Source organism: Myotis daubentonii, chromosome 8, assembly GCF_963259705.1.
Source record: "Myotis daubentonii chromosome 8, mMyoDau2.1, whole genome shotgun sequence".
Lineage (NCBI taxonomy): Eukaryota > Metazoa > Chordata > Mammalia > Chiroptera > Vespertilionidae > Myotis > Myotis daubentonii.
Window position 1 is genome coordinate 17,039,911 of NC_081847.1, and position 15,681 is coordinate 17,055,591.

General features: G+C 45.7%; 1 protein-coding gene across 5 annotated transcripts in view; it reads left to right on the forward strand.

Annotated features, from left to right (window-relative positions):
* Window positions 1-15,681, forward strand: part of RALGAPA2 (Ral GTPase activating protein catalytic subunit alpha 2) — a 295,521-nt gene that overhangs the window by 263,720 nt on the left and 16,120 nt on the right. For 2 of the 5 annotated variants that reach the window (XM_059705413.1, XM_059705415.1), the window contains one exon: window positions 12,181-12,302. The exons of the other annotated variants lie outside the window; for them this stretch is intronic. In XM_059705413.1, coding sequence (XP_059561396.1) covers window positions 12,181-12,302 — 122 coding nt within the window. The remainder of the gene's footprint in view (window positions 1-12,180; window positions 12,303-15,681) is intronic. 5 annotated transcript variants of the gene reach the window in all.

Sequence of the window (15,681 nt, forward strand, 5' to 3'; positions counted from 1 at the left end):
CTAGTTGGATCACTGTCGGAATATAACCTGTGATCATTGCCGTGGGGCTAGCGATGCTCAGGGTGTGGTTTGATTTAAGGACTGTCGGAATAAGGACTTTTCCTGTGGGGAGTGTAAGGGGGTTGTACACCACATTACATCCCACGTGTCTGAGAATACGCCTGAGCCACACACTGGGCTGCTCCCTAAGACCTCCCCTGCTTTCATTAAAAGGAGTTTCCCTCCTCTTGGGAAGCTGGAGTGGCACAGGAACCCGTGCCCACTTCAGCCGGGGACTCAAGGAAACACCTTTCTCTGCCTCTCTTGTTGGAGGGCATTGCAGGGACACCTGGCCCACTCAGACAGCTAGACCTTCAGCGAGACAGATTGTTTTTAACAGAACTACATGTTCTTTTCCTTTGCACAGCCTAGAACTGAGATGGGCGAGGTTGTGGAACCCCACACTGTCCTCATGAAATCAGTCATTCTGCAGCTCCTGGGAAGTTTTGTGACCAACTTTGAAAGCAAAGCATAAAAATCCCCCCCGCCCCTGGATTTTTTTAGTTACTTTTGTATACTTCATAATCAGCACTTCTTTTTTTTCATCCACACTGAGCCAAGGCTGGGACAGATGGAAAAGGAGGAAAAGGTGCATTTTGGCCTTCCGCTGCTCGAAACCAATTTTCCAACCGCAGCGTTAATGAAACTCCTGTTCTCTGTGCTCACCTGCCATTTTGGTTGGACCAGGGGCCATGCCTGTTGGCAGCCCTGTCCGTGCCTAGACTGAGCAGGTCTTCCAAGCGCTGCATCAGGCTGTCCCAGCCCCATGCTACTCATTGTGACCGCTCAGCCCTGTGTCCTGGCTCAGTGTAGCTTCTGCCTATGTGAGCCATTGGTATCACACTGTTTTTAATGGCCAGAAATCGTTGCTTTAATATTAAATGGCAAACGGTTTTTCTGCTGCTGATCATGGAAAAGCTTTGTATCATTAGAATTCCCCCAAATTTCCAGTTAGGTTTCAATAACTGTGCAGCAGTTTCTTTGGTAAGTCTGTGGGTGTATTGAGTTTCAGGTGTGGGGCAGCAGTGGTAGTTTGCACTCAGGTGTGCCGTGACGCCCTATTTTGCCCACTAGGCCAGAGTCTGAACAGGCCAGAGGAGACTGCTTGGCACCCTTCACATGAGCTGCTTTCCTCAGTTTCTAGGTCGCTGGCATTTGGTAAACCCCTAACTTTTCTTGGAGTTTCTGGTCATCTGATAATTTGGTATTAAGATGAGCATCTTCCTGGAAAACACAGATACTGTTAAGCCTTTATAAAAAATACTAGGGGCCCAGTGCATGAATTTGTGCACCTTGAAAGGAACTGTGGGCTGCGAGGCTACGGTGGGCACAGGGGTGGGTCTCGGCCCATCCTCTGCACCCCTGCCCGTCCCCTCCCATCACGCCCCCCCCCACCATCCCCTGTCTGCCAGCAGCCCCAATCCCCCTGTCGCTCCCACGCGCTGATGGCACCGCCCTGCTCGCACCCACTGATGGCACTGAGCAATTGAGGCTGGTGCCGGCAGCGGGTACAAGCAGTGGCTGCTGCTCCGATCGCCCCTCAAGAGCAGGGGAAGGTGGAAGAGCTCTCAGGGGTGATTGGCGCCAGCAGCAGGTGCCAGCACTGGGTGGGACTGCAGCATGCAGGAGCAAAGAATTTTCAGTAACCACCAGAGGCTTGCCCTGAAGACAGCAACCAGCACCCTGCCTTGGTCTGGCACCCCTGCTCACCTGCTCCACCATCCCATCACGGCCAATGCCTACAATGTTCCATGTGCACCCTCTGGTGGTCAGCACACATCATAGCGACCGGTTGTTTGGTTGTTCGGTTGTTCCACCTTCTGGTCTATTTGCATATAGGGTTTTATATATATAGATAGATTATTTTCTACTTTTAGATATATTCATATTTATTATTTTTAAATGTACAGAAAAAAAACTTAAATATAGCCCTGGCCAGCTGAGCATCATCCCTTGCACCAAAAGGTTGTGGGTTTGATTCCCCATCAGGGCACATACCTAGGTTGGGGTTTGATCCCTGGTTTGAGCAAGTACAGGAGGCAACCGATCTAATGATATTTCTCTCTCACATCAGTGTTTCTCTCTCTCTCTCTCTCTCTCTCTCTCTCTCTCTCTCTCTCTCTCCCTCCCTCCCTCCCTCCCTCTAATAAAAAAACATATTCTTGGTGAGGATTAAAAAAAGAACATAGCTCAAATTTTATAAACATCATAAAGAGGAATATTTCCCCAAAATTATTTTTCAGAAATGAAAAATCAAGAAAAATCTATACAGAGCTTGGTGCAAATACTTTGGACCACAAAATTTTAATTCTGCCATTCCTGAGCCCAGTCTGACTTCATCTGGGCCTACTAGGTTATTGATAGTCAACAGATGGACTATTTCAGGAAAGTGATAACCAGAATATGTGCCACATGTCTATGAGTACATTTTTAGCTCCTAGATACCATATCTTTGTGATGAATGAAAATCAGTGAAAGAAACAGTTCAAGTGTCATAGACTCCCTTCCTCCCAGAAATCAAGGTATTGACGTAAAGAAGGCAGAACTCTTAGGCTCTCTATTGTTCATATTGATCCGTCACTTCTTGGGTCGTTGTCATCAGTAAAGCAGCCTGCAGAATCTTTGCTCACCAAATGACTGATTTTCTTGTCACTTACGTTTTTCCTGATGGGAGACCTGGAGTGACAGTGTCGCGGGGCCCTTTCTCGCTTGGTGATTTACAGAGAGTGGGATGCACTAGAACTGGAGAAGATGGAAATGGAAAATGCTGTAATTAAGGCTGTGCTCCTTCACAAATCAATCCCTGGGAAGCACTGATTTGAACGTTTCTAATAAAATATAGATCTAACCCATCAGCATCTCAGATTCTGCGGGGACCTTCCTTCCGTTGCCTATGCCAGAAGGACAAGGGCATGGAGAGCAGACCTTCTCCAAAAGCCTGTAATCTAATAGCCTGAAGAAAACCTATTTTTTCCCATTTACTCTTATTTCCTCAGAATTATTCTTAAACTTGGTTATTTGGGTATTTTCTTCTTTCTTGGCAGGAGTGGACTGTTTTCCTCTCCAGGAGTGTATCATTAGGGTTTGAAACCTAATCTACTATCTTATGTGTTTAATTTCCTTTTCCTAAACATTCATTTTATTTGGTTACGTTGTTTAGTAGAGTCATCCTCTCTATCCATTGCCAGGCGGTGACATTTACTCTGCATGATTCATTTATTTGGGGTCTTAATCCTAGAATTTTAAGTTTGCATTATATGGAAAGACAAACAAAATCTTTGTAGAAGTGATACATGGCTTCAGGATGGAACTAGCCTCTGTTCTTGTCTCGATTATTATGGAATTTCATCCACTTATTTAGGATTATTAGATGCCCAACCCAGCCCACCAGTGGCGTATCCTGCTGGGTGGCATACCAGGGAAGACGCTGAGAACCCAGAAGGGTATCGAAGCAGAGGCCTCTCCTTCCAGAAGCTTCTCCCAGGGTTCTGTGATGTGGTTCTCACTCTGTATCCCCCTCCGACGCGGGCAGGAGGGACTTCTCAGCATTTCATTCTCCCCTTCCCCCTCCATGATCATCTCCGACCCGTGACTCACAGCTTTCTATCTCCAGCCCAGGCCTCTGCTGAAGCGCCCTCATCACCTCCCCAGTATTTCTCAGCTGACAGCCTGTAGGCCCATCAGAATCCACCGTTCATCTTGTCACCTACACCCCGATCCCTCCTCCCTCTCTCTCACCCTCGTGCAGCTGGGTCTGCCCCAGAGAGCCCTGCACCCTGCCTCCTCCCTTCCTTTCCCTCCACCAGCACTTTCTTGAGGCCCATGTCCCCTCTCTCCTCTCTCTTTTCTCTTCCTCTAGTTCCTAGCTTCTCTTCCTCTTGTCTCTCTCCCTTCTAGGCCCTTTCTCACACATCCTTCCCCTCACCCCTCATTTTCTCTCAAGTACAGATTAGATCTTGCTGGTTTTTATTTTAAACCCTTCAGTGATTCCAAGGTGCTGCAGACAGATGTTGCTTCTCTTCCCGTGGCAGGCCCTTTGCTGTCTGGCCTAGACCACTGTCCACCCCCAGGGAATTGCACCACCTTCTGGATTCATTCCGCTCACTGGGTTCCTTGCCACCTGGCATGTGAAGGGAGAACGCTGTGAGGGACAGCACTGTCTCTGTCACGGTCCTCCTTCCCACTCCAGGGACAGTCCCTGCCACATGGTCTGCCCTCCTCATGTGTCTCCAAGAATAAAAGATCCCACACCAAGACCTGGGGGGCTTTGCTTCTGCCAGGCCACCTTGCCGTTGGTTCGGGAGCGTGGTCAGTGAGGACCTTCTCGTGAGAAGACCTTCCCCAGGATACATAGTGTGTGCTGTACACCAGTAGGCATTTGTTGAGCTATAAGTCACATAGCATAAAACTCACCCTTTCACTTATGTAAGCATAATCACCAGACTGTGCAACCATCACCATCATTCAATTCCAGAACATTTTCATCACCCCAAAAGGAAACCCCATACCCACAGTGGTCACTCCTCATTTTTCTTTGACCCCTGCCCCTGGCAATCACTAATTTCTTTTCTGTCAGAATAAATAAAATAAAACCTATAGAGGTGTTTATTCTGGACATTTATATAAATGGAGTCACACAGTAGGTGGCCTTTTGTGACTAGCTCTTTTCACTTAACATGTTTTTAAAGTTCATCCAGGTTGTAGCATGTTCAGTATTTCATTCCTTTTTATGACTCAGTTCTATTTCATCCTATGCATATATCACATTTTATCTGAATACATTAGTTTATGGACATTTGGGCTTCTACTTTCTGACCATGATGAATAATGCTGCTGTGAACGTGTCTGTCCAAGTTTTTGTGTGGAAATGTATTTTCAGTTCTCTAGGAGCAGGTTTTGCTGGGTCATATGTCTAATATTAATATATATATATATATATAAATTCCAGAGAAGAAAGGAGAGGGAGAGAGAGAGAAAGACACCTTAATGATGAGAGGCAATTATAGATCAGCTGCCCCCTGCATGCCCCACACTGGGGATTGAGCCCACAACCCAGGCATGTGCCCTGACCAGGAGTCAAACTGTGACCTCCTGGTTCATAGGTCGACACTCAACCACTGAGCCATGTTAGCCAGATTATGTCTAACTTTTTGAGGAACTGCCAAACTATTTTCCATAGTGGCTACACCAGTTTACATTCCCACCAGCAAAGCATGAGAATTTCAATTTATCCACATTCTCACCAATACTTGTTGTTCATCCTTTTTTCTTTTTAAATGTTGTTGTTATTGATTCTTATCCTTTGATTATAACAATCCTGCTGGGTGTGAGGTAGCTCATTGTGGTTTTGATTTTCATTTCCCTGTTGACTAATGATGTGGAGCACCTGGTCATGTATTGGTCATGTGTATATCTTCTTTGGAGAAAAGTTTTTCAAATCATTTGCCCATATTTTTAAGGGGGCTGTGCTTTTATTATTGAGATATGAGTTCTTTATATATTCTGTACATGAGACCCTTATGAAGGGTCTCTTAAGATTTGCAAATACGTATTTTCCCTTATTCCATGGGTTGTCTCTTCACTTTTTTGATAGAGCCCTTTGAAGTCTAAGAGTATTTCATTTTGATGAAGCCTAATTTTCCTATTTTTTCTTTGGTTGCTTGTGCTTTTGGTGTCATATGTAAGACCGGTAGGCATTTTAAAACTTTATCCTTTGATCACTGTTCACAAAATTGCCCCCAAAATGAGAAGGTGTTATCATCCACTGCATTCTCTAATCCAAAGGCTACTGGTAGTGGGACTAACAGATGATGTTAGCTCATTAGTTTCCTACTTTTATAAAATATTCTCAGTCATTTCTTCTCTGAGCTCAGAGTCTCTGCCACTGTTGGCTCATCTTTCTTACTAGATTTAAAATGTATGTATGGGTATATTTTAAGCATTTGCTTGAGGGTAGCATTCCTCAATCCACAGCTATCTTTTTTAAAATATATTTTTATTGATTTCAGGGAGGAAGGGAGAGGGGGAGAGAGATAGAAACATTAATGATGAGAGAGAATCCTTGACCAGCATGCCCCACACTGGGGATCAAGCCCACAACCCAGGCATGTGCCCTGAATTGTGACCTCCTGGTTCATAGGTCAATGCTCAACCACTGAGCCATGCCAGCCGGACCACAGCTATCTTAAGCAATCTCATTTTCACCAGAGTTATGTGAGCCCAGTACTTATCCTTGTGTGAGGTATGTTCCCACTATCTGGTCTATAATGCTTTGTTTTATAGGATGGCTGCTTCTCCCCCACCTCCGCTCCATTTCCCCTTCCCTCCAAGTCAGGCCCATCACCCAACATGACCCTTTCTCTGTCAAGACTATTCTCAGAGATTCTGATCATTTCAAATCTTCAAGGAACCTTCTTACCTTTTCCACTTGCCCAGAATAGATGTCCTTCACTTCTGGCAATAGGCAAAAAGTATAAATTATTAAGACATTTGTACAAACCCATTGGTTGAATCTATAGATTCAAGTCAACATCACTTCTTCAAAACTCAAGAGCATGCTAGACTCTTCTTAGTGATGGAAGATCTTCTAAGAGAGTTCCAAAAACTTAAGTAAAATCATATGCTCCCTTGCCTCAAACAGGTCTCTCGTGACCCAGCCACAGCCAGTCTTTCCACTGTCCCTCCTCACCGTCTTGCCACCCTTTGGCTCCAGTCACCTTGGCTGCAACGCCCTAAGCTCCTTCTGGGTCGTGCCTCTGTGCCTGAAATGCTCTTACCACTCCCTGACCACATCCCCCATGATTAGCCCCTTTCCTGCCACTTCCTCAGAGACGGCCCTGCCTTTCCTATCCCCGCTTTCCTACCTGGCACTAATGTAAGAACAGTCTGCCTTATTCTGTGGATTTGTTCCTGCTAGAACGCAGGCTTGACAAGGGCGGGGACAGCATCTGTCTCATTTCCCAGTTGCATGCCCATCACCAAGCACAGATGGGCACTCAGTGCGCATTTATTGAATGGATGCACACTTGAGTGAAGATGGACTTGCTTTTTGATAATGGCAAAGTCACTTGAGATCAAGTCTTATGAGCAGAGCAGGATAATGTATAGAAATCATACACATAGGCCCATGTACTTGTGTAGTATTTTGAGTCTAGTTCAGCCCATTTTGCCACTCTTAGTGCATGGTAATTCTAGCAACAGTATTTTTGAGGAGAAACATTTTGGCCGAAGCAATACTGCCACCCCCATGAATGGCATTTGTGTCCATGTTTGACTTGAGCTCTTTAAAGCCCATCTGTCAGTTTTCATAACTTCCTGAATTTTTCTCTAATTTTATAACATTTCAATCTATTTCTAGAACGAAGATCCTAAAAATAACACCGTCTGTTTTCTGCTTTCTCTGTGTCTCAACCATATGGACTTTTCTGTTGTTATTATCTCTAATAAGCAAACTTATACTTTTTATATCTACCTTGGGCTTAAAGAAGCTCATTGTCCTTCCAATGAGTGAGAAAAGATCAGTTTGAGTAGCGCTATTTTCTGTTCTCATCAGTTTGTTTTTTTGTTGTTATTATTGTTAATTCTCACGTGAGCCTATTTTTTTCCATTGATTTTTAGAGAGGATGGAAGGGAGGGGAGGGAGGGAGAGAGAAACATCGATGTAAAAGAGACTTATCGATTGGTTGCCTACCGCACACGCCCCCCAGGGCTGGGGACCGATCAACTTGCAGCCCAGGGATGTGCTCTCTCTCTCTGCGGTCACTGCTGTGAGTGGAGGCTGCAGCCACAGGCAGGGCCCTGGGTTGGTTTGTGTCCAGCAAGAAGGGGCAGCCTCCTCCAAGCGGCTTTGTCCACTTGAGTATGGTGTTCATGCTTGGGAAATTTAGAGAAGGCCAGGCAAGAAGGACTTCATGGGTTAAAAAAAAAAATGCAACTTGCAATATAGACTCTTTCAAGCAATTCCTTTTTCCCCTTGATTAAAAAAAAAAAAATGGAAGTGATCCAAGGTAAAAGTTATCCCAAGATAGAAATTTAAAACTACTATATGGGCAGTCAACAAGCACGTAGCCTGAATAAGTAAAAAGCAATTCAAATGAAATTGTTATTTGCATGAATTTATAAAGTCAGCAATTTAAAGCCATGTGCTCAAGTTTAAGTTGCAGTTGACTCTTATACCCAGGTATATTTAAGTCAGTTTATCTGCCTTTGGAGTTTAGCTCCCAATCTTGCGTAAAATTTGAAATTCTATGTATTCTAGAATTCTAGATATTGGCTGCAAGCAGTGAATGTGAGAAGACCTGGGTTCTAGCCCCAATTGCACCATGATTCTGGAAACTTACTTGAACTCAGAGCTTCCATTTAATGATTAGTCACATGGACACCATAGGACACGCCCCCCAGCTCAGCAGGGGGCTGCAGTGTGAAGGAGGCCTGCTTGTGAAAGGGGGTGGGAGGAACAGGCTGCTCACATTTATCGAGTTTCTTTTGTGTGCTGGAAGCTGGGTCGATGCTTCATATGATTCCACTTAATCCTTCTGGCAGCCCCAAGAGCAGATGTCAATGTCCCCATTTTTACACATAAGACAACCAAGGTGCGGTTGGGGGGGGAGGGGCGGGGGGGAGGGGCTCTAGGGGGGTAGGTGAACTGGGGCTCCCCTAGCTGTTGAGGGAGAGGGCTGGAATTCAGACCTAGACCCATCTTCCTCCAAAAAGTAAGCTCCCTCCTGTCATCTGCTGCTGCCATTTCTAAAAATTAAAACAAGTTATAATCAGAATAAAGCAGGGGGGGAGGGGGGAGGTTTTGAACTTGGATCCTCAGGCTCTTGCAACCCAGCAGAGTGTGTTTGAGGGTCTTAGGAAGTCCTCTTGAAGTTTTGATGAAATGTAACCAGTGAAGACCAATGGCCTCTTTAGTCGAGTAGAGGAAGATCTATAATAAATAAAAATTCCTACGTGAAAATATAGACAGAATGGGTCACCAAAGAAACCCAAAAGTAACCACAAATCAAGATGGTTTTCTAGTTAGTAAATTGAATGGTCTCTGAATTGCGTAATTAAGGGGGGAAATTGCTGTTTAAAAAAGTACTTTGTGTGGTTTTTAGTGAGATAGTAAATTCAAGACTGAATTCAGCTTTCACATTTGTTAGTGGTCTTTTTAAGAGAATAAAGGGCAGTGGTTCGTATTGAAACAGGAATTGGATTGGAGACCAGGTGCCCCTTTAGCCACCTGCTTTCAGTCAGAGGTCACTGGCCGTGCACTGCCCACTGCCCAGCACGCTTTCAGCATGCAGTGCACATGGTAGCACGTCTTACATTTTTTAAAGCTTCTAAAAGAAACGATTTGGGGCGCCCAGGAGCTGCGTGGCCGTCTCTAAATGCTGCCAGGCTTGGGATGGTGTTTGTTTTCTTTTTGTCATGGTGTTTACATGACCTGGCTTGGACCACGAGTGAAAATGCATTTGCTGATTTCCTGGCCTCACCCATTCCCTTATGGATGTCTGTCTGGATGATACCCACTTGAGCACTAAGGCTCCTACACCAGCACAGGACCAGCCTGGGGGGAAGGGGGGTCTGTGACTGTTGGGCAAAAATACGGAGATCAGGAACCTTCTATGAAGTCTGAATTCTCCAGTTATCCAGTTCTAGAAGCACCTTTTGTGCTCTCTGTCTCCCACAGAGCCTTATGTTAGGGTTCACACCACAGCTGTTCCTCGAGTCAGAGAATCTCACAACCTGGTTGCTACCCTCCGGAACTCTAGCACTGGGCCTGCTCTCAGCCTGACTGGGACTCGCTGGGACAGTCGGGGGCTGTCATGCAGGATGAGGATGACAGGCTGCTGTCCGGGGTCCGCTTCTATGGGATTGCACACAGCATCCCTGTATAGGCTTGACTGTGAGCCTGATTTACATAGCAGACACACTCCCAGATAGCATATTTAGCAAGATGCATTCACATTTCTGTTTTGTTCACCATTGTCCCGAGCGCTGTATGTGGATGTGTCGGACGCAGTGGGGCCTTTCAGGAAACAGCAGGACGATTCCAGGCCGAGCATGACAGGTCTTTAGAGGGACGCACCTGCTCTAACCCAGGCCCACGAGCAAACGGGGGGCTGAAAAGAGGCTCCATGAATTGAGTGTTGACAGCGGGCCATGGCTGTCCGAAGGCTCAGGTGGTTGTCAGACATAAGTTTAGCTTAGCTCTTTGAGTAATTTGTCACGCCTCACTCGGCCCCTGCTGGGCCAGCACGTGCCAGCTTAGTGTCAGAGTGCCTGTTCACCAGACGGCCACTCAGGCCTAACGTCCTGCTGTTCCCCAGACCAGCGGCTTGCTGGGGCCATGCACAGAGGGCCGAGCCGCGGCGACAGCCAAGTACTGTGCAGAATAAGCGTGTTCATAATGAGACGTGAATGGCATTAGTGGGTCCCTCTGGAATGGGGCCTGAGCGGGCGCCTCTCGCCGAGGAAGTTTGGCAGCCTGTTCGTTAGTTAAGGTGAGTCGCCGGGAGCTCTGCCTGCAGCCGAGGAGCCGGTGCAGCTCACGCTTGCAGGCCCAGGGCTGTGTGACCCCCTATGGGAAAGATCATAAATCATCAGAGGGGCCACTTTTGAAACCTTGAAACTCAGTTCCCTTTTTAAAAGCTGCTTAGAGGCAGCCTAAAGGCAAATTCTGGAATAGCGCTGCCCAGTCGTGCTTTCCACGGCAGCAGGTGCGTCTGTGTGTGCCTCCAGCACGGGGACCCCGAGCCACAGCCAGGGAGACGAGAGGAACTGGGTCTCTGTTCTTTACTGTAGTTAATTTAAACTTAAATTTAGATGGCCACGTGTGACCCATGGCCGCTGTACTGACAGCACAGCCCGGACTGCCTCTGGTTTCGTGGTGCAGAATGCTCCTCTGAGTACAGTTCAAGGAGAAGGGGGAGGGAGAGCCTGCACCGAGAAAACAGAAAAATACTTTCCTGTTTTAAGACACGTGCTCTATCGAAAGCTAATTGGAAGGGCATAATTGTCACCAAGTTATGTTTTTAAAGAGGCCATTTTGACAACACAGTGAGAGATGCTAGGATTGCTTCTGTCGGTACAGATCATAAACTGATGGTGATCCACATTCCCGGTGCTCCTGGAAAATTAGCATGATTTTCACAATGACCAAAACGCATCTTTTAACTTCGGTGTTGACGATGAGGAAGGGGAAAATGAGACATCATGCCGCCTTCCCCAAGTGTTAATTCATAAAGTCATACGTGCGGTGCCTCCATCGCCGTCGAATTGTTCTGGCGTTATCCTGTTATTGGAAGTGCAGCATTCACCTTCCCAGGAAGCAGAAGCCGCACACAAAAGGGGAAGATTTGCTTTCTGCCCCATGAAAGGCGGCCACACGCAGGGGTCCTGTTAAGACAGCTGGAAAGTTGCTTCAGTGTGTTACGCTTGTAAGTTTTATTGGTGGCTGGTTTTTGATTACACATTTGAATCCGTGTGTTCCAGACTGCAGTTTTAATTAAAAGGCAGTCTTTTTTTTAAGTATTGCCCTGCGCACTCTCTGCTTGATCCTCCAACGTATTTGTTCTTATTTCCGAATGCTCACAGCCTAGCTCGGCTTTCGGCTCAGGTGCCCCCTCAGAGCATGCCTCCTCGGCCTTCCCTGGTCCCAGGGACATGATTAGCTTATTTCTTAGGAGTGTGTGCCACCACCTTCTCACTGACCCTTGCTTGAAGTAGCAAATCATTTTGTCAGTAGGCTGAAGAGAACATTTTATCCGGGAACTAGCAAGAGAAGATCCAGATCTGTCCCCCAGCTGTCAGTGGAAAGAGATGCTGTCATAGTCCGTGTCTCTGTTTTTGTTCGTTTGACTCAATCTTAATGGTCTTTTGATGTGATTCTGTAACTATGGGTTACATACTTTTTCTTGATACTAGTGTTGGATGCAATTGAAATCCAAAAGAAACTTAGGTCTCGAAATCAGAATTTTATCATTAAGACCAATCCTTAAATTTCTGACAGATGTTAACAAACTTGCAAGGTAATCCCCCCTCACCCCCCACAAACATAAAAGTTGCATCACTGTACGTAAAGCAGAGTGGACCCTGGCATTGTTATGTATGCCATTCTGCACATGCACTTGTTTCCTTAACCGATCACTGCAGCTATGAGGAGCGAGCCCTCTATCTCGAAGCCATAATTCAGAACCACCGCGAAGTAATGACATTTGAGGATTTCGCAGCCCAAGTCTTCTCTCCGTCTCCCAGCTACTCCCTCGGTGGAACGGGTGAGTGTCTGCATTATTCTTCCCTCGCGCGCTTAAGACACACTCGAGCAGCAGATGTACACCTGTTTTTCACAGATAAATGCTTGCGAATTTAAGAAGAGCATTCTCCCTCTGAATCAACTAATGAATATCAAAAGGAACGATGACATTCATTTTAATGTGTTTTGTATCCGAGCTGTTCACCCAGTTCTTTTCTTCCGCTATCCTGTTAACCTCCGAATCTAGCGAGGTTAATGAACTTTCCTCAGTGATGTGCTCGGTTCATTTGGGAGTGTGGGTTTCTTGCTGAGCTGGGAATAATGTTGTCTAAAAGCGATGCCCGCATCAGTGCTTACTTATCAAAAAAAGAGTTCCTCACAGTCGAAGCCGTTGCTACTAATGCTAAATGGGGATTACGCTGCCGAGATACTCGAGATACCCGGGTCAGGGATTAATGCGGGAGGAATGGAAGGGCGGTGTCCCCTGGTCCATCATGACGGCAGGGCCGCATGAGCCTTCTCTACAGCGGCCTGTGTCACGTGGACCGGCCGCTGACCAGAGCAGCACCTGGTGTGGAACCTGTTTAGAAACTGGCTGACTGTCATGTTCATTTATTAGGCATATGGGAAATTTCAAACATTTCCATGAATGTTCTTGTTTTTAGGTTTCACTCTCTTATATGAACAATTCAGGGAAAATGGTGTACTGCCACCTAAAATGATTGTATGATTATTGTGGGTGGAGTTTTATTTTTTTTTTTCAAAGAATAGAATTACTTACAAATTTCTGCATGTCATTGCAGATGACTTGCCTTTCAGAGAGTAATGGGATGCTTAGTCAATGCATGCTGAAATTCTCAGTGAAGGGCTTCCTTCTGCTAGTGTAGACACATTGTGAGGGCGCTTAATAGATTTCTAACCTGTGTCAGTTGCCTCTGACACCACCTTCCTTCTCCTGTTCTGACTTGTTAACAAATCTCTTACACACAAAGTGAAAAAAAATTAAATTCCGTGAAATAAATCACTTACAAATAAAATCAGCCATGCATCACTGTTTAACATCGCTGGCTTCGGTCCTCGCCTCTCCCAGCTTTGTTGGGAGATAAGAGGAGAGGCTTGCACTCGCCGGGGGAGCCAGGAGCAGCAGGCAGAAGGCCTGGGAGATAAGCAAGCTGGCCAAGGGAGCAGAGCCATGCGATTTACATAATCACGCCCCTGCTTCCTGGTGAGGCATCGAGGAACACAGGGATGGCCTCTATTGATCGTTGTTGAACTGGAATACTAAGCAACATGAGAAAAGCTTATAACTTAAAGCTTTGATTAATGTTTCCTACATTAAAAAGGTAGAACAGCTGTGAATTGAATTCTTTTATACACTCTGCCAACGTTCCATCTAAAACCAAAAGGAAATCAGTTTCAAGGGAAATGAAGATTTCATACCCAGTTTAGGTAGAGGTTTAAAATTGTTTCTAATTCTTGATGAAAGATCTATAGCAAAGCTAATTTTTAAAGATAATTATTCTGGTTTTTTCGCCCTCACAATGATTTGGGGCTTAATTTTTCAGTACTTTGAGAAACCTTTTTGTTTCTTAAAATTAAAGAGATTAAATAATAGATATTTGCACTCATCAATTCAACTGTTACATTCTTAAGGCTCTTGACTATTGAAACAAATATTGATGAACTTTATTTTCTAGGTATATTTTAGCCTCTGTATAAATTTGATTTTTTCCCCAAAAAGTTTAAGATTATTAAAACCAATTTAAATTAGTGTGTAGGTAACATCTTAAGTGAGACTGTAGGAGTCATTTGGGTTTTTTAAGACCTGCAGTTTAAAGACGATTACTGACAAGGTTCTGACAGCTCAGAAGTATGGGCATTGGAACCTGTACAAAAGGAACGTGAAACCAAAGATGGAATATCAAGACAAATCCTGCTCCTTTCTTTTTTCAAGTTATTTACACCAGTATCACATTTCATACTGTTTAGGGTTTAGGGAATTGGGTGTTGAGTGATAAAAATTTTTGTATGGATATCACACCAATCCATGAATGGGACTTGTGTCAGGGCATAATGCTCTTTCTCTTTTAATGCTTTGCCTATGTGCCCACCACAGTGATTAAGAAGGAACTAGAAATGAACTTGACCTGAACTGAAATTGGGGGCCGCGCAGTGAGGGTGGAGCACGCACAGGCGCACTCTCAGAGCCACCTCCTCGCCCCATGCCCATGCCGGTTCTGCTTTCGAGGAATCCCTACCCCTGTCTGTTACCACTTTTACAGATGAAAACACTTCTCACTTATTCACAGTGTTTTTTATTATCTTGGGGCGAGTGTGATCAAACCCAGATGAGCTGAGCAGCTTAAACTAAGAAACTGAGGGGCAATCTGCTCTTCCAAGCAGCAAGCCAGTTGGAAAAACTGACCCCGAGCAGCTTAAGCTCCCACGGTGCCCATCCGACCCAACCCGGCCACCCTGGCCAGCAGGGTCACCAAAGCCAGGCCTTGGGCTACTGCTCACATGCAGATGCCAGCCTGAGGAGCGAGGGGCTCTCGGGTTCTCTTTGTATCCTTGTCCAAGGGCTTTGTTGTGAACACAGAAGGAGAGTAACCTGAACGCTGTGTTCACTGCACACTGGCTTGGTAGCAGCAAGCAGCCCCTGTTTCTAGAGGGAGGGACTCTGATGTTGCTTTACATCCTCGCTGTAAGTAAGAGATGTGCCAAGTGGGAAGTGCCCTCTCCTCAGACTCGCCCTGCCCCAGTGCTGTCGCTTGTCACCCAAGGCGGCCATAGATGGTCACGGTGGCCAACTGTGCCCTCTATTCATGACTCACTGTCAACCACAGATGTGAGGCAGGGTCTTTTGTTGTTTGGCTAATAGGTGGGTGCTCAGCTTTTTTAAAAGAGGATTTTTACACACCTATTTTGCCAATGCAAAAACGTTATTTTACAATACCACGTACCTCCTATCTATTCTGCCCACTCCTTGTTTCAGTAATGCCCACTGTAGAACCGGGATTGGAGCTGCTTTCTCACCTAGCCCTGTAATTTGCATTCCTTTTGATTCCTTCCTTATTGACCAGCGATTTCTGAGTGGTAGCCAGTGTTAAACTATTGGCTGCAGTTAACACACACACGAGTGTGTGTTTGCATATATATGTCTACACATGTGTGTATAGATATGTTCTGTGTATGTACATTTGTGCATTTCACACACACACACACACACACACACACACACACACACACACACACATTGGGGTAAGGGACTAAGTTTGTGTTTCCAAGCATGTTTCCAATGAAGGGGGCCAGCAAAGGAGCCGTTAAAGGGTTAACGGGCACGGGCGCCCTCGACTGCTGGGAGGGGCTGATGTAATCGCTGCCGCTCACAGCCAAGTGCA